Source organism: Meles meles, chromosome 5 (assembly GCF_922984935.1).
Source record: "Meles meles chromosome 5, mMelMel3.1 paternal haplotype, whole genome shotgun sequence".
In the NCBI taxonomy this organism is placed as follows: Eukaryota; Metazoa; Chordata; class Mammalia; order Carnivora; family Mustelidae; genus Meles; species Meles meles.
The window spans coordinates 14,805,670-14,824,748 of record NC_060070.1 but is presented as its reverse complement, the minus strand read 5'-3'; the positions used below and the strand labels follow the sequence as shown (position 1 = coordinate 14,824,748).

At 38.5% G+C, this 19,079-nt stretch overlaps 1 protein-coding gene across 12 annotated transcripts in view; it reads right to left on the bottom strand.

Annotated features, from left to right (window-relative positions):
- Positions 1-19,079, bottom strand: part of SYNE1 (spectrin repeat containing nuclear envelope protein 1) — a 469,526-nt gene that overhangs the window by 267,263 nt on the left and 183,184 nt on the right. For all 12 annotated transcript variants that reach the window (XM_046005238.1, XM_046005239.1, XM_046005240.1 and 9 more), the window contains 9 exons: positions 16,927-17,087; positions 14,805-14,955; positions 11,503-11,730; positions 11,025-11,123; positions 8,843-9,030; positions 8,329-8,452; positions 6,748-6,914; positions 4,391-4,544; positions 1,212-1,840 (listed from right to left, as the gene is read on the bottom strand). In XM_046005238.1, coding sequence (XP_045861194.1) covers positions 1,212-1,840; positions 4,391-4,544; positions 6,748-6,914; positions 8,329-8,452; positions 8,843-9,030; positions 11,025-11,123; positions 11,503-11,730; positions 14,805-14,955; positions 16,927-17,087 — 1,901 coding nt within the window. The remainder of the gene's footprint in view (positions 1-1,211; positions 1,841-4,390; positions 4,545-6,747; positions 6,915-8,328; positions 8,453-8,842; positions 9,031-11,024; positions 11,124-11,502; positions 11,731-14,804; positions 14,956-16,926; positions 17,088-19,079) is intronic.

The window sequence follows — 19,079 nt, the reverse complement described above, 5'->3', positions numbered from 1 at the left end:
ACAAGGCACGTAACCTCAAGAGCCATTATGATCTGACTGTAAGCCTTTGCTAAGTGCTTGATTCTAATTAAAAGGAGGCAAATGGCAATGGTCTTGCATGTCAATAAAATCCTTCTCAATTGTGGGCACTTTGGTATGACAGCATTTCAGCTGCTTCCTTGCCCCCTGAAGAAATGGAAGACAAACATCCCTGAGAACAAAAATGGGGAGAAAGTTCTATTAAGGAGGAAAAACAAGATTGGGAAGAAGGCTATAGTATTAGAGGAAAAAAAATCACTTCCAAATGTAGTACAGGAAAATACCCATCACCTCTTAGCTTCTCTATAAAACGCACTAACAAAACCCCAACTTTGCTTACACCCACTTGTCTGCCTTTTCCACACCACTGAGCAAACAGTTGAAGGCAGCTGCTGAAAACGACTCTGGCAAGCTGACTGATTCCACTTCAGGTGACGGAGGGGGACTCTCACATGGCAGCTTTAGCACCTTATCAAGCTCCAGGGATATCACTTCCATTTCCTGTCTGCGAAAGAACCATTTTATGCTATTTTCTCTCTGCCAATATCCTGTCATTCACTCTCATCTGAGGAGCCTGCTCGGTCTTTCTGAGGGTCTGGCGGTCACCAGGAAGGAATTCCCTCATATTTTCACCACCAGGACTACAAAGCTACTTGGATCATCCCCTCTCGCCTCTGCCTTCATTCTTACTACAGACGGCAGGGCCCTTCTCCTAACAGCGAAACATTGCTTAAAAATAGATAATATGATCTCTATTGTCTGTCATAGGTAAGATCTTAGCATGGCTTAACAGACAGAGCCCTTGGGAAAATCCCTCAGGAAACCAAAGATATACTAGTACTTCTTTTTTTTTTTTAAGATTTTATTTATTTATTTGACAGACAGAGATCAGAAGTAGGCAGAGAGGCAGGCAGAGAGAGAGGAGGAAGCAGGCTCCCCACTGAGCAGAGAGCCCGATGTGGGGCTCGATCCCAGGACCCTGGGATCATGACCTGAGCTGAAAGCAGAGGCTTTAACCCACTGAGTTACCCAGGAGCCCCATATTAGTACTTCCTAAGTGTCCAGTTAGTCATTAATTTTATCCTCAAAATATTAAAAGAAGTTGCTAAACATGACACCATCAAAGCATTGCTGGTAACTCTAGAACAAATAAAAAGTCAATGGAACAACGGGTTCCAGTCATTTCTTTTTACCTCTGCTGAAGAGCCTGGCGGGTGAGCTCCTTCAATCTCTCTTTGTCTGTCCTTTCTTCAATGTCCTCGATGCTTCTCAGCAACTCCTCTTTCTGGTCCTGGAATGCTTTCTTCAGTACCGCCAGGGCATCTGCCTCGCTCTGCTTCATTCCCAGAAGGTTCTGGATTCGCTCTAATTCAGAACAGAGGTGATCGGTTGTCGTCCGGCAGGAAGTCCTTTGCTCAGAATTTCCACTTTTAAGATGGTACTGAGCTTTGGCCAGAACACTGTCAAGGCTGATGGCCGCGGATTCCAACGCTTTAGCATCCTGAATCGCATGATTTAAGTCCTTTTCTAATAAATCAGTCTGTTTCCTGTTCATACTGTCGGTTGCTTCCACCGTGTGGCGCAGCCGGTGGAGAGCCCCCGACAGCGAGGCGTGGCTCTGCAGGAATTCCGCCAACTGGGACAGGGCACGCTGCCGCCTTTCTATGACCTGGGTGGCCTCCTCGAACAGCTGGAAGCAGTCCTCTGCCTTGCCCTGGAGGAGGGGGAGGTTCTCAGCTCCACCCAGAGCACCCAGCTTGACTAGGTGATCCCGGAGACTGTGCAGTTCTCCCTTTTTGCTCTCGACTTCTGCTGTGTGGTCCTGGAAAGGAAGAGCGAGTCACTGAGTCCTCGGATACAGCAGGGCTAACGACACAGACACATTCACAATCTGTCGTGTCGAGATCCATTTTCAGTGCAATGGATGCTGTAGGCTTTCAAGGTCATCGGTGGTGAATCTTTTTTTTTAAGGAACGGTCTTAACTTTCCTGTTCTCTTGTCTATATATTTCACAAAAAAACACAACTCTTATTTGGAACTAATTCATTGCATGGAAGAGAATGTCTTCATGAATAGAAATTGTAGAAGGAAATCTTATATAAATACATACATATATGTTTAATTTGGAAGATTTAAAATACATATGTATACATAGTTAAAGTTTATAGTTCTAGTATAAATAATATGTCATACCTAAATACTATATTATATATAATAGTATTGTATATATATATCAACAAAATATTATCTATCTATCTATCTATCTATATATCTCATCAAAAAGCAAATCGCAGGCCCCAAATGGAGTCACTTATAGTAGGTCATGTCACCAAACTGGTCCTTCATACCTTACCTAATTGCGGTTTCAGAATCCTCCAGGAATACAGCGTTAGCTTGTTAGTCAGGAATTTTCTGGTCAGTACTGATAAGGTAATCTGTCACAGGGGCCCTCTCTTCCCCCCAGCCCCAAGATAAGACCCCCTGTTCTTACCCACAAGGGAAAGTGGCCTTGTCTAAAATGATCCTTTCTTTTCTTTTGCTAATAACTTCCTTGCCCCACTCTCCTTTAATGAAAACTTTCCATTTTGTACAACCCCCTGAGCTCCTTTCTGTTTGCTAGATAAGATACTGCCTGATTCACAAATCACTTAATAAAGCCAATTAAATCTTCAAATTTACTCAGTAAATTTTTGTTTTTTAACAATACCGTATATATATATATATATATATACACAAATATATATACATATATTATAACAATACTATATGTTATATTACTATCTATCTATATAAAAGATACGGAAGTTTGGAAATTTTAAATATATATGCAATAATGTTAATTTTAACAGCTTGTAGGGAAGGAGCCTAGGAATAGATGGGCATCAGCCTCTCTTCAGAGGCAATGGGTGAGGCAGATGAAAACAGGTTTTAGCTGCCTCCTGTAAAGAAACAAAAATGAACTCACCGAGACTGTTGTGTGGGCAATTTGACTTGCTCACAATAAATCATGTTTGAAATCTCTTAGAGCACTGCTAACAATCTCAGCACGCTTCCCATTAAAGAGAAATTATCACCCACTTAATCTTGAACACAAGGGCCTTACTATGCCCCTTAGTTTGACCATTAAACTTTAGAAAGAAGCTTTGAGCATTTACTTCAGAAAATTTACAATTCATTCTCTGCCCTTTTGAGACACAAATCTTTTTAAAAGGTCCTGTACAATTACAACCCAAGAATAAGTTTGTAAAGGACAGGGGGGGTCATCCTTTCGAAACCAACACACTGAGTTAACAAATGCTTGACTGATTTACCCTAAGAAAACTCTGGCTGACCTGATTTATGAGCTTGTTTTGCAGATGTTCAGCGAGTACTGATAAGCTAACAGGAGAGCAAGCCGGGAAGAACCTTTGCAGTCGTGCAGAAAGGACCAAAAGTGAACGAGAGTGACCCTGTGATGACACCCGCATGGGTTCCCCAAGCTCATGATGCTTACACTGCCATTTAATGAAAGTGTGTCCCATGACAAGACACAAACTACTTGAGGTCATAAAGATGCGAGAAAGTACCATTCCTTTTGGTAAAACCAATCGGCAAACCCAGGGCAGAGTGAGCACTCTATAAATATTAAATGTTTTATCATTAAATATTGTCTTAAGTTTATTATGTAGCTTATCTCCAACTACCCCAACACTTGATTTAAATGTTATTTTTTAAATGTTATTTTTTAAATGTCAGGATAGATATTATGCATGACCTACAAATAAGGAAAGTAAATCATGAATTTTAAATAATTTCTGAGCTAAACAGTAATTCAGTAAAATTGCATCATTAAAGCGTTGGAATTCCCTATTCGTTTTCAGCATTGGAACAAAACAAGCCAAGAAGCTTAAAAACAAACAGTCTCATCACTTGACCCTAGAAATCACTTACTCCATTTTGAAAAAATACTGTCTTAACATGGTCGTCTAGTTCATGTGAATTTTTTTTTTTAAGATTTTATTTATTTATTTGACAGAGAGAGATCACAAGTAGGCAGAGAGGCAGGCAGAGAGAGAGGGAAGCAGGCTCCCTGCTGAGCAGAGAACCTGATGCAGGACTCGATCCCAGGACCCTGAGATCATGACCTGAGCCCAAGGCAGTGGCTTAACTCACTGAGCCACCCAGGCGCCCCCATGTGAAATGGTTTTATTGGCTTAATTTATCTGGGTAACACACTGCTAGGACCCATATGTCCCATTACTAAAACATCTGCATACCAATGCAAGGTTAAACTAGTGCAGAATGGCTGGGTTAAAAAAAAATGCTTTTCTTTATAATTCCAGAGCTCTTTTATGGATAAATTCTTCTTTGATCTTAAAAGTATGCCCTTTACCTTGTGCCGAGTAAATGCTGTTTGATGGTCCGTTATGCTTATCTCTGAAGTAGTTTGTAATTCACTGAGAAACAGCTTAATCCAGACAGAAAAGGAAAGCAGCAGTTCATCAAATTGCTGGTGTTCAGCAACCGCGGACTGAAGAAAAGTAATCCTACGGAGAGAAAGGTGTTAAGGTGAAAATGTCCCACAAGTTAACAGAAAAAGTTCATGATACGTTTGTTATTGCAATAACCTTAACTGAAGGCAAAAAGATGTTGTCATACGTGGGCACACCGAAATTTTGATGTCTTCTACGTCTCAAACCCTTTATTCTCAGTTTTCCACATCTCACTTAGCGTACCACTGTCCCCAAGGTGGTCCTCTGAGTCATCCTTCATGCCCCTGGTTCTTTACCACCATGTCTAATCTGTACATACCACCCCCCAACACACACAGTAGAGTCTGTGCTCTCCTCCCCATTTCCACAAGCCTACCTGGGTCTAAACCGCTTCATCTCTTGCCTGGCCTCCTCAGTGGCCTCCTTCCTGCCAGTGTCTCCACAGTCCACTCTCTAGTGGGCTACTAGAGACCACCAGAGAGACTAGTGGAGACCATTGTGTCTCCACAGTTCACTCTCTAGGTAACAGCCAGGGATGGCTTTAATGGAATCAGAACATTGTCTGCCAAGCCTAACACGGAGGCAACTTGTTGCACATAGGAAGGTAAACTCCAAAAGTCCTTATTGTGGCCGATGAGGGACCCCACATAACCCACTGCTCTGACCTCATCGGACGCAGCCCTGTTTCATACCGCCACTGCCTCAGTGGAGAATACCACGGGAGGCAACATTCTAATTACCGTTTTTCTCCAGTATACAAACAGCTTGGGCTGTTTATACAAAAATAATACAAACATGAGCAAGCCTACTCTCTTCAATATTATTCAATTAGTTTGATCATTTTCCCTAATGGTGAGACAAAAATTTGGGACTCAGGTTCATCAGAAATGCTGATTTTTGAGCACTTGAGGGCTTTTTCTTTTTTAATTTTAATTCCAGTATGGTTAACATACAGTGTTATGTTAGTTTCAGGTGTACAATACAGCAGTTCAACAACTCTGTACCTTATCCGACACTCAGCACAGTAAGCGCACTCTTAATCCTTTTCATCTATTTCACCCCTCCCCCCACTCACCCCCCTTTGGTTAAGAGTCCGTTTTTTAGTTGGTCTCTTTTTTCTTTGCTCATTTGTTTTGCTTCTTAAATGTCACATATGAGTGAAATCATATGGTATTTGTTTTTCTCTGACTTATTTTGCTTACCATGATACTCTCTAGATTCAACCGTGTTGTTCCCAATGGCAAGAGTTCATTCTTTTTTTTACAGTTGAGTAATATTCCACTGTGTGTGTGTGTGTGTGTGTGTGTGTGTGTGTACACACACCCCACCTCTTCTTTAGCTGTTCATCTATTGATGGACATTTGGGCTGCTCTCATAATTTGGCTATTGTAAATAATGCTGCAATGAACATAGGGGTATGTTTATCTTTTCAAATTAACATTTTCTCATTCTTTGGGTAAATACCCAGTAGTGGAATTATTAGATAATATGATAATTCTATTTTTAGTTTCTTGAGGAACCTGCGTACTGTTATCCAAATTGGCTGCACCAGTTTGCATTCCCACCAACAGTGTAAAAGGCTTCCCCTTTCCCTGTATCCTCGCCAACACCTATTTTTCCCTGTGTTGTTAATTTTAGCTGTTCTGAAAGGTGTGAGACGACATCTCACAGTGGTTTTGATTTACATTTCCCTGATGATGAGTGATGTTGAGCATCTTTTCATGTGTCTGTTAGTCGTATTCTTTGGAGAAATGTCTTTTCATGTCATCTGCCCATTTTTAAATTGGATTATTTGTTTTTTGGATGATGGGTTGTAGAAGTTCTTTATATATTTTGAATACTAACTCCTTTTTTTTAATTGAATACTGACCCTTTATTGGATATGTCACTTGCAAATATCTTCTCCCATTCAGTACGTTGTCTTTTAGTTCTCTTGATTGTTTCTTTTGCTGGAGCACATTTATTTATTTGTTTGTTTATTTATTTACTTTTGTTGTGCTAGGTTGGTCACCATAAAATACATCATTAGTTTTTGATGCAGTGTTCCAAGATTCATTGTTTATATAAAACACCGAGTGGCTCCATGCAGTACGTGCCCTCCTTAATACCCACCACAAATAACAAAGTAATATCTTTCCCTTCCATACTTTTCTGAATAGCTCAATTAAGTAAAAACAAAAAAACTCTGCTTTCTTAATTTATATGCTTACCATTAAAAAATGAATGATATAAAAACATTTTTTTAAAAAAACCCAACCTTTTGTTAATTATCTGTGGCAAATTTCTCCATCTCTCATCCAACTGCTCCAAATGTACTTTCATCATTTTCACATCATCTTTGGAGGCCACTGAGAATAGTGATTCCTTCAGCTGCAAAAGGCTGCTATAGATCGAGGCCCGGGATACAACTTCATTTTGCAGTGCCTAAGAAAAACAGAATACATTCTAGATCTCATCCCAGCATGACTGACTAGGAAGGACCATGTGACGCGGGTGGTTGCTGTCCGAAGACTTTGCATTCTTGCAACACAGAGGTCATTGGGACCAGGCTTAAAGAGAGTTTTTATTACTTGATGTAGAATGGATATGCTTAACCTTGAATGAAACATTTAAAATACTACTGAAACCTGAATTAGTGTTTCAGAATCTGAGTTCTATTAAGGTAGGCAACTTTAGAAGCTATAGAATTTCTTTCAAGATGAACAAACTGTGTAGGTAAAGAGAATCAAAGAAAAGCTATTGCTAAAGAGAAACAATGCATATCTAACAATAATAGAGATGCAATTCCAGGTACCAGAAATGTAGTCTCCTTCTTTATTTACAGACTATATTAGGCCAAACTGGAGAATTTAAGGGCTCTCCATTTTGTTTTCATGCAACAGAATGACTTATTTTAAATTGGGCGATGAACTGTAAGGTGCCGTGAGCGCTGCAGAAAATTTTCAGTTCCTACCTAATAAGATATAAAACACACACACATACAGACAGCTAACAGCATAATATGGGATCAAATGGGATGACAGTGTAGAATGGTGCGCAGAGGTGCTTGGCAGGGTGCTTTCCCCCCTTCTTAATGAGGCCACGTGTGTGATACAAGCAGAGCTGCTGAAGGTTTCTGAAGAAGGGTCACACGGCCTATGGATGGCAGGAAGAGCTCTAAGACAGAACTGGGATTTAAGCCAAGCAGGACAAAACACACAAAGCCGGAAGATGGAGATGAACAACGAATGTTCAGAACACAGTGGGAGGCGGCCTGGTGGACACTGGGCCTGGATGTGGATGTCACAGACGCTTCAGCTTCCTCCGGGTCCCCTAACCTGTAGAGCACCTACTCTCTGTGTAGAGATGTGTAGGAATAGTTTTACACGGCCAGATATCTTTGTGTCATTTTTCAGAAAAGGAGCTGTGACTTCCCCTCTTAGAACACTTCACAGTGTTTTTATAAAAAGATAAGAACTTTTTTGGAAAGTGGCTGGTGGCTCAGTTGTTAAGCATCTGCCTTCGGCTCGGTTCATGATCCCGTGGTCCTGGGATCGAGTCCCACATCAGGCTCCCTGGTCTGTGGGGAGTCTGCTTCCTCCTCTCCCACTCCCCCTGCTTGTGCTCTGTCTAATAAATAATATTAAAAAAAAAAAGATAAGACCTTTTTTCCTCAGTGTGGACTGAGGATGGCTTTTTATCCTCAGGGCAGGAAACAGTCACTGGGGGTTTCTAAGGAGCAACTTTTGGGGAAAATACTGCAAAACGTCAGTGTGCAATGAACTAGAAAGTCATTGAGAAGCAAGAATGTGGGAAACCCTCAAAGTCAAAGAAGGAAGAAAGTTGAACTTGAACTTGCCTGTATTGACTGAAGTTCACTCTCCACCTTGACTCTGTCTGCAGAAATGTCCATTTCTGGGGAACTGGCTATTTCTTCACACCGCTCTAACCAGGTTAAAAAGGTTGATAATTCTTTCTCCAGCCTAAAGAAAACAGAGATGAGAGACAAATTTATCAAAATTATTATGCCAGAAAATGACACCCTTCCAAAGTTGGAGGTCCAACACTAACCATTGCGAATAACACAGTGTTGGTTCTTATTCCTAGATGTGAAGGTAAAAAGAACATTCCCTTTGCATTCATATGTATTTGTTACCCGTGTTTATATCTATGTCATATGAAAGGTACACATACATCCTCTCCATTTTAGGGATCTTCACCTTCTGACACAGACCAAGATCTTCTCACGTTAGACACATGAGTTGATGTGTTTCACATCTGGGATGATTATTTCCCAACAGCTGGTCCAGAATTTCCTACTTAAGAGTGCAGTTGAAATCCATACTGCCAACTCGGGAAGGAAAGCTGCTCACCTCTGCCAGTGGGCCAGCAGGGTCTCCAGCGCCGTCTGCCTCTCCTTGGCCCGAGTCCGCATCTCCTCATACCTCTGCTGCAGGGCCGCTGCCTCCTGGACGGAGGAACCTCTGTTAGCCACCTTCTGGGCGCTGGCTGAGGTAGTGGCCACCATGCTGCTCAGTGCCTCCAGGCCTTGGCAGAGATCCTAACGGGAGGCCAAGAAGGCACAACGTCAAGAAACAAGGCCGACAGCTGTTTTGAGACCCGTTATCACTAAACATTTTCCCTCAGTCCATGATCTTCTGCGAGACATAGTCAAAGTGAGGAGAGTTACTTCATGAATGCAGAAATCAAAAACGAAATGGAAAGCCTCTCCCCAAAATAAGAATTTACTGCTGTGTATCTGAATAATTCCAACTTTTCCTTCATGATTCAGATAATTTGTGAAAATTATTATTCCTTCTATGCCAAATATGACTTTTTAAAAAAACACTGTTTAATTTACAAGAGCTATATGTAACATGCCGTAACCTCTATAAAAAATATATTGGGGGGGCGGTGCCTGGGTGGCTCAGTGGTTAAAGCCTCTGCCTTTGGCTTAGGTCGTGATCTCAGGGTCCTGAAATTGAGTCCTGAATTAGGCTCTCTGCTCGGCAGGGAGCCTGCTTCCTCCTCTCTCTCTTTCTCTCTGCCTGCCTCTCTGCCTGCTTGTGATCTCTCTCGGTCGAATAAATAAATAAAATCTTAAAATATATATATATATATATACAAATATATATATATAGGCAACATTATGGCTGGCATAGCTGCTATCAAGAATCAGTGATGGGGCGTCTGGGTGGCTCAGTGGGTTAAAGCCTCTGCCTTCGGCTCAGGTCATGATCTCAGGGTCCTGGGATCGAGCCCCGCATCAGGCTCTCTGCTCAGCGGGGAGCCTGCTTCCCCCCTTCTCTGCCTACTTGTGCTCTCTTTCTCTCTGTCAAATAAATAAGTAAAATCTTTAAAAAAAAAAAGGAATCAGTGATAATCATATCATCCTGTCTCAGGATGTGCCAGGTTCTATGTTACATCCATTTCATATAGTAACTCATTTAATCTTCGTAAGAATCTTAACAGTTACGTTTTTTCATTATTCTCATTTTAGAGATCAATCAAGGCAGAGAAAAATAACTTGCTTTACAAAATCTAAACACTAGAAAAAATAGAATAGTATCCTCTTGGTACTCAATTATTAACTTAGTAAACTATTAAAATAATTCCATGAAATTCAGTTTTCCTACTTTTCCTCACGTTTTGGGTATTTAAAAAAATTACCTAAGTAGCACAAAAATACATTTTTAAGAAGATTTTATATATGTATTTAAGACAGAGGAAGAGAGAGGAAGAGAAAGCGTACAAGCGGGGAGAGCAGATGGAGAGGGAGAAGTAGATTCCCCACTGCCCACTGACTAGGGAGCCCAATGCAGGGCTCGATTCCAGGACCCTGAGATCATGACCCGAGCCAAAGGCAGAAGCTTAACTGACTGAGCCACCTAGACCCCCGCATTCTTGTTGTAAGTATTCAAATCCCAAATTCCACTCCCCTTTCCAGAAGTGCTTTTGTCAATTCTTTGCTTTCTATCACTACAGCCCCTTCCCTCGGCACACGTGCACATAGAGAGGGGTAACAGATACTTTTTGTAAATTAACACATTTCTTGTTGGTTTTTCTCTGTGCCTGATTCTCCCTCTTTGCTCCTTTCCCTAAATTACACCAAAGGCATCTGTTGCTCTGCGAACACCCATCAACAGTCACCAGTTCAGGTAGCAGACCAAAAAAGCTAGTTATTGGTAAAAGGTTGCTGAGGACATATTCTTTGCACATCCGACTGTTGTGGGTTAAAAATCTAAAATCCGCCATTGCACATGTATGTTTTTATGCACATTTAATTTTTTATAATGCTCACAATAAGTAACAGAATTTACTAAAGCTAAAATCAGAAAAAAAATCACATCTTAAGTATGAGAAAGAAATGCTGTAAATGAATATTCTGTTAATATGCATTTTTAATAAAAACTTATTTGCATATTTACACTTCTTGTGTTATGCGAACATGTTTGATACATGTCATTCCTCAAGTAACATAAAAATCCTTTCAATTTTAACCGTCATAAAAACATTTACTATGTTTTCAAGCAGGAATTACCAAATTCCTCTTACCATATGTTCTTGGAGGACTTTGTATGTTTCTGTGGCTGAAGAACATATTTTAAGTGGATCAGCAAGTTTATCTTCAAATTCAGACACAGACTTCTGGATCTAAAACATCAGCAAAATATAAAGATAATGTGGGGGAAATGTACATCGAGGCAGAAAAAGTCACCTAGGAAGCAGCATGCTTATCTCTTTTGATAACTTTCAATAAGATTGTTAAAATACACATATTTCTTAAAAATCTAAAATCAGTGTGTCCTATTATTTGAAAGGAATAGATAAGCCTTAATGCCTATCTGAACACAATGGGTAATGTCATTTTTATATTCCCTCAAAAAAGCTATCACAGGAATGATTAAAAGCTTAGTCATCATTTACAACTGGGTAAACGATTAGCAAATTGTGTCTTCCCTCAGTTCACTATTTCTGGATTACTGACTGCATTTCATTATAAATGCAACAGCACGCATGGATCCATTCTTACCTTTCTAAGATTCTCTTCAAACTTCTGCTGCTGAGATAAATGCCCCAGGATCGTTCCTTCCAAACACTGAGCATGCTCTCGGAGTTCTTCCCAGTACCTTCTTATTTGTGTCAGCTTCGCTTTGATTCGAGCAGATTCTCCAGTGGTGACAAACTGAGCAAAAGACTGAGCTTCTTCTTCTAGATCTGTAATGCTGCTGATCTTGCTTTCTATTTCCTGAATTGTGACCTAAAAGTTAAAACAAGAAAAAAATGACAATATAGGCTGAGTAAGCTTGTCTTTCTGAAATAACAGATTCTCTGCACAGAGAGAAAATCAGGAGAGGGCTTCTTAGCTGACATTTCAACACACTTGGGCCATTAGAGACCAGCCTAGGAACAAACACTATAAGTTTCCTGACCTCATTTGGGGAGGAGAGATATGCAGACAATGTCTGGAAAATGTGAAGTGAAGGTGGTCGTGCTCGGTGCATAAAGAATCAGAGAAAGACCTACCCCTGTTGCAGAGAAGTAAACAGGGAGATGTCCCTGTGTTTCATAGTTTTCATTTTTGTATTTCATGTTTTACCAAACAAGAAGTATCTCTAAAGGTAAAGAGAATTCCTTGCTTATCCTCCAAATCACGCCTTTTACTAGCTGAACTGGGAAGCAGTGTGTTCCAGTAACTCATAGAAATGCTAATGTTGACATTCATTTAATTTTCCTCAAATGTAGCTGAGTATTTCATATTTACCAAACTAAAAGCTTGTCTGATTCCACTCCTGCAAAACAAGTCTTTTCAAATGTATTGTCTTTATGCCAGTCGTTTCCAAATTTGGAATATGTTAGGATCACTTGGCCCCCATCCTCAGGGAGTCAGGCTCAGCCGGTCTAAGGTGAGGCCAAGATATTGCATTTCTAAAAAACACCCAGGAGATGCTAATCCTGCAGATGCTGTTCTGAACCCCTGCTTCCTCATTAGCTGTGGGCCCACAGTGAAGAAACTACATAGTATCATTTCCGTTTGGAACAGGATGACACTTTATGTATCAGCCAACACATGAGAAGTACTGAAAGACACCAAGGATGTCTGTGGGCGCAAGGAGGCATGTCTGTCATAAACACAGAGGCTTATTTATGCATAAGAGAATGAAAATGATTTCTCTGAGAAAAAGAGCCAAATCTTCCAATCCAATAAAGCCAAAAATTTAGACAAGTCTCAGTTACCCTACGGAAAAAAAAAATGTGACTTATGTCTACATGAGACAACATAGTCAAAAATAAATTGTCTAGATGAGACGATCAGGAATAATTTAGATTAGTGCCAGGTGCTTGTTACTTTATTTTTACTTTTCATAGGCAGGACTACCATGGTATAGCTAATAGATATTTGTTATTTGAACATGAATACAACCTTTCTTTTTTGTTTTTCAAGATTTTTTTTTTTTTTAGAAAAATTACTCATAAATTCAACAAATACATATTTGGTGTCTCCTATGTGCCAAAATTGTTCTAGGTGTTTGCACTAGCTCAGTGAAGCAATCTAAAATGAGACAAAATTTCTTAGTTTTTAGAGTAATGAATACTTGTTACCAACAAACTCATAGATGTAAACTATGTAATCATATTGTTGGATTCTAATCCAAAAAGGGAAGATGGAAGAGGTACCCAGTGTATGTTCTTGTCATTTGTAAATTACCAGTTAAGAATAAGAAAACCGGTCAATTTGGAAGAGCATGCAATGAAGAATTAAAAGTGGGCTTAAAGAAAAATGTCTTCATGACAAGGCCAATGCTTCATTCGTTTTAATCCAAAGGTTGTTTTAAAGTGAAACACCATGACAATTGTTACCTTATTTCTAATGTTTCCTATAGTGTGGTCTTCTGAGTGGAAACAGAATGTGAATTATTTGCCTAAATTTCACAGCACCAGTGTATTCCACAACATCTTTGCTTATTTCTAGCAAACACTTTTTTCCCTACTATCCATATTCATTGAATACATTTTAGATGTTTTCAAAATATTATACTGGAATATTAAAATGTATTTCAAGGCTACTGGCATGGAAATATATAACTGAATGTTTATCTTTTTAAAAATAAAATGTGTTATCATTTTGTTTCCTAAAGAGTAAAGAGATGATGACAGTGGGTCACTGATATATTTCAGAAGTCTTGGAATTGAATTAAGGTTTAAATAATAATCTGAATTATAGCAAGAATAAACACATTAAAAAGTGTATGCCAAAATTTTTTGGAAGAAAATTTTTGATAAAGTCATTTAAAGTGGTATTGTTTGTTTACTTAGGATGTAGTGAAATGATCAAATGACAACTTTTAAAAACAGTGTTAGAGATTAAACACACTTCATGAATATTCCTTAGCGGGTTGACATCTATTTTTCCTAGTACACCACACAAGACATAAGCAGACTCCATATATACCAGATCCCATGTAACCTTGATTGCAAAAGATGCACGATAAACCAGGATAATCTGCCCAGCAATGTAATCATAGCTAAGTGACATTGTACCCTTGCACTGTGAACATGGTAATGACTTGTTCTGAGCAAAAATGTGAACTACCTGGTATTTATTTTACTGTTTTTAATTGAATGAAATGGCAGAGGGTTCTCCCATTCCAAAAAACAAATAAATAAATAAATTCGATGGCTGCATTTTGAAAGTGTGTTGCATAAAAACTATGAAAGAAAGAATTCATTTCTTTCAGTCCATTTTTTCTTAAACTATTTGAATGAAGTGAACAATGACAGTCTACACATGTGGTCATGTTAGAGCTGGGATAGCAAAAGTATCAGAGCATCTCAGTCTGTGCCCAAATGCAGTCTGTGCGTTTGAGCAGTGGAGTCTGAGGTCTTCGCGTAAAGGAAGTAATTGCTCCCCCCTGTGGTTTGTGAGGGTAAATGCCAATAATACTGGAGCCAGACATTTACATGACACAAAGTACCGTTGTAGGTGATGAATCCATTTCGTGTGGTATAGATAAATCAACAGAACACTCCAATGGGGTTAATTCAGAATCAAGGAAAAGAAAAATGTAACCGTAAAAACATTTTAATGATATTGCACACAATACTGACTTTGAATGCATAAGTCAGAAAATATTAATACATAATTCCAACTATAAAGTGTTGCCCAGTATCAATCAAGACCTCTCAGCTCAACATTTTGTGTGAATTGAATTTTAATAGAGTCACATAGCAGTGAAAGATTGATCGTGGGGCCAACTAGCACTTGATGACATGTAAGAAAGGAGTTCTTAAAAGCTAGACATGGATTATAAATGTAACGTGTGAGCAGGTCACCTTGAGCTGGTGGATTTGCATGTCCATGGCAGATGACGAAGTTTCCAAGGCATTGAGTTCTTTTTCTTTCTCAGTTATCCAGACGGACAGGGTCTCAAAATTATTGCCAAAATGATCCCACTTGTTTTTCACCATTTCCATGGTTTTAATACTAAAATTAACCAAATTAAGTAAATAAAATGCAGCACTTTAATAGAAAACAACAATACATTTTCCTTTCAATCACCAGATGAAAAGATAGCAAAGGCATTTGTGACGAAGTCAAAGTTGAAACTACTGGAAAGGGAAAAAAATGCACTTTCGATCTGAGTATTTAGTCCTCAAGTCTTCCTCTCTGTCTCCTCTGAGAATGAGCATTTAACGAGGTAGTATCTACACTATGTTATGAATGGAACTGTGCTTCAGAAAAAATATAGCTGGGTCCAAAGGGGTTTGAATCCAGGTATAATCTAGGTAAACTCTGCACGTGGCCAGTAGTTGCCAGGACTTTTAATAAGCTGCCTACAAAGATTCCAGTGCACGGAGACTTTTAGCAGTCTGCCTTTCGTGGACAAGGTCCTTTTGCTCTCAGAGCAGAGATACTGCAGGGATGCTCTAGACTCAAAGATCTTTATACAATGTACCTTTACGAGTCAAGACAGAGCTTGTACTCTGAATCCCACGCTGCCTTACAGGAACTGTTTCTATCTTTAGAGTTAAGTTGCAATTTATGATCTGTAACGATTTTAGCTGTTCTCCCATGCTGGTCCAGTCTTGATTCCAAAAGACTCTACGTACGGTCTTGTACATGAGCACCCTAACTGCTTTTAGAAAATCTGGGCTTTATTTGTTATAAATCTAGTGAACAAAGTTTCAGCTATAGATGTCCAGTTTGTGTTAGCTATGCGTATATAACCAGGTGATTATGGCTTTCAGTTAGAAAAAGACTAAGAAACTAATAGTATATCATTGAACTGATACATCCTTGGGTTAAAAAAAAAATGAAACAATTTCCCCGTTTACCAAAAGGCACTTGAAGACATCAAGAAGAATGCAATGGCATCACTGAATATTGAATTAAATAATATTGCAGTCTCAAATGTATACCCTGGATATGCCTAATGCTCCTATCAGTACAGGTAATACAAGCTAAATTATATTGCAAGTTTTCAAATGAAATAGATTCAAATGGATATTTCTAATAAAAGTAGCTTCTTTTCTAATAAACTCTGTGTTTCATTATTTCCAGAACTTGATGGATAATATTTAATATAAAGTTCACAAAGTTTTGAGTCATAATTTCCTTTAAATTATTTAACAAATTTTAAGGTTTAGGCAAAGGTACAATGTTAATTTCAAGGTGTTACTAGTATTAAAAACAAATTTTACAGTTTAAAAATCCACCTTAGAAATCATGTTCTATATCTTAAGAATAATACGTATTGGTGATTTGCCAGTAAAGAACCTTTAATAAAAATGTGTGGCCATATTATGTTGAGGAACATTGGCCGTATCTTCATATATTTTCCCCTACAATTCTTTTGTGTGTTCATTGTGCACATAATAGCATACCCCAGGCTAAACTATTTTTTCTTTCTTTTTCAATAAACAAATATTAGATGTTAAAAAGTAAAATAAATTTTGAAGTTAATTTTTGGAAACAGTATATCTATCAGTGACTATTCAAATATGGAGGCACTATAAACAAGCTCTGTGAGCTTCTTGGAGATGGAGACACTTGGTCTATGTCACACATATTTAGGCCCAGCATCTACACAACCAAAATATCTCTTCTTCCTTCTAACTGGTGACAGCAGAACAATACAGTAAAAAAAAAAATATTTTAAATATTCATTCTTTTTCAGATTGTATGAAGGCCACAGAATTGAATAGATATGGCTTTCTCATGAACAAAGTCAGTTTACAATGCAAAAACCACATCTTTTATGTTTTTCTGCTCTGTTATATAGACGATGGTTTCTGTCTTGGTGATACTTTCTTTTGAACTGTGAGTGCTTCCTCAAAACATGCTGAAATACACAGACACTTTGAGATTTTAAAGGAATGCTTTGAATACAATATACAGGAAAGACTATGAAACTTTATCTCAGAGAAGTAAGTTTAGGACTTGTCAAGCACATACTCTTCTTCAAGTGTGTCTTCTAATTTTTTGACTTGCTCTTTGATTGACTTAGCCTGCTGCTGAAGCAGCTGCTTATTCTTGGGCCCAAGGGGTATCTCAGAAGCTTCCTTCACAAGATTTTCAGCCTGGACTGCAATACCTTCTGTTCGTTTAGAAAACTCCTAGAAAAAGAGATTATCATTGTTAGGAAGACATAGTTATCCTTCTATCCTATCTTCTATCCTATCTACTTTCTATCTTCTATCCTATCTACTTTCTATCCTATCTACCTATTCTATCTTCTATCCTATCTACCTATTCTATCTTCTATCCTATCTACCTATTCTATCTTCTATCCTATCTACCTTCATATTTATCCAACAATTCTCACAAAAATCTTTTTCCCTGGTTCCCTAGTTGGGGTTTACTGCTTTGAATTCTCAGCTGCATTATAACTAACTAACTTCTCTACAAATATGTTAGTTTATTACAGGCCCCATCCAGGCAATGATTAATAGTGATTGATTTTTTTTCAGTCATACAGATAGGAGATTTCTAGGTCAATTAATATAAATATTTTTTATTTAATTGAAAGATATCTTAGTCAATACAGTGTATCACTGATATTTACCTATAAAGAAACATATTGTTAACTAGTTCCCTGAAAAGAGAGATCATCTGATCTTAATGCTGTTAAATCTTATTCACTGTATACCTATACTATATGATGAAAAGAAGATAAGTTCTTAACCAGTTGACCCTGGACTGGAGCTCTAGACTTGCTAATTACTAGTTCTTTGACTGTGGTGAATTATTTTTCAGACTTGCATGTAAAATGCAGGTAGTAATGGTTTCCTGTAAGGTTGCTATCAGCAGCTCACCAGCAGTTTCATTTTTAAGTGCCCGGCACTCTAGCAGGGGCCGATTATCGCTTTTTTTATGTCTCTCACATAAAATTGAGGACAAAAGGGTTTATAAAATTTACATATTGATTTTCATTAATAGTGAACTACTTCAATTCAAAAATGAATTTAATATGGATGAGGCACGGTAAATTTAAGCTGTTGCCTGAATTTTGTCAGGTAAATGTATTGAAAACTGAATTTAAAAAGCTAATTGCAGAGATAATCTTTTGTGAAAAAAAATTACCTTAGTGTCTCATTTTTTCTCACGTAAGAGACACTTGTGGGAGGTTTAAATTTGGATCAGAAACTCCTCTTTCCAAAATAGGTAATGAAGAAATCCAAAGTAAGTATTTTCAAAAGTGAGACTTCTGACAGCCACCTCTTCCCACAGAGTATCTCCCAGAATTATTACAAAATGCCAAGTAAGACAGTTACTACATAATACTATTGTATCTTCATGTTCGAAAGACTTAAAGTCCTCATAGAAATATCAACATTACTTCAGAGAAGGACCCAGCAATTTAATAGAATAAAAATGGGTAAATACAGCTTCCTCGTCGTGACAGATTTATAATATCCCAGGAATCGGTATTTGCCAATGTCACATTAAATTCTGTGGTTATAAATGTCCACTGTTGGTGTGATGGGCTTAGAGTCATGGTGGACTCATTTGTGAAGCCTGATTCACAGCATAATCTCTCCAAACCCTATGAACAGAATCAGAAGCGTAAAACAGTATTTCCCCCCTAGTGTTTCCCAGAGCCCAAGAAAAACATGGAGAAAGTGGTGTTAAATCTGAAAATGCTTATATACCTTCGCTCTAAGAGCTTTCTGTCAGAGCTGGGTATGGGGAAAGCACAAGGCAGAAAAATTCAAAGGACAGAGTGATGTTGATAAAAACCAAATTGAACCAAAACACAGTAATATTATAAGGCTTTATCTCTAAGCCCTAAGAAGAAGACCCAAGAGTGGCAGTAGGATGCGGCAGGAAAGGACGGACTCTGGCATCAGATAGATCTAGAGTTGAAACCAGGCTCTGTCCTTCAATAGTTGTGTAACTTCGAGTCACATAACTATGAATTTTCATTTCCTCATCAGTCAAGGCTTGCTGTAAAGAATAAACATGATATTGCTAGGGACGTCTTACCCCACAGTGACAGAATGCACTCAAGTTCTTTAGCACAACCACACGAGGGCTACAAATGGAGTGAAGGCTGTATTAACAATGTTGAGGGAGCAAAGAAGTAGAGAACAATTATTCTAGGTGGC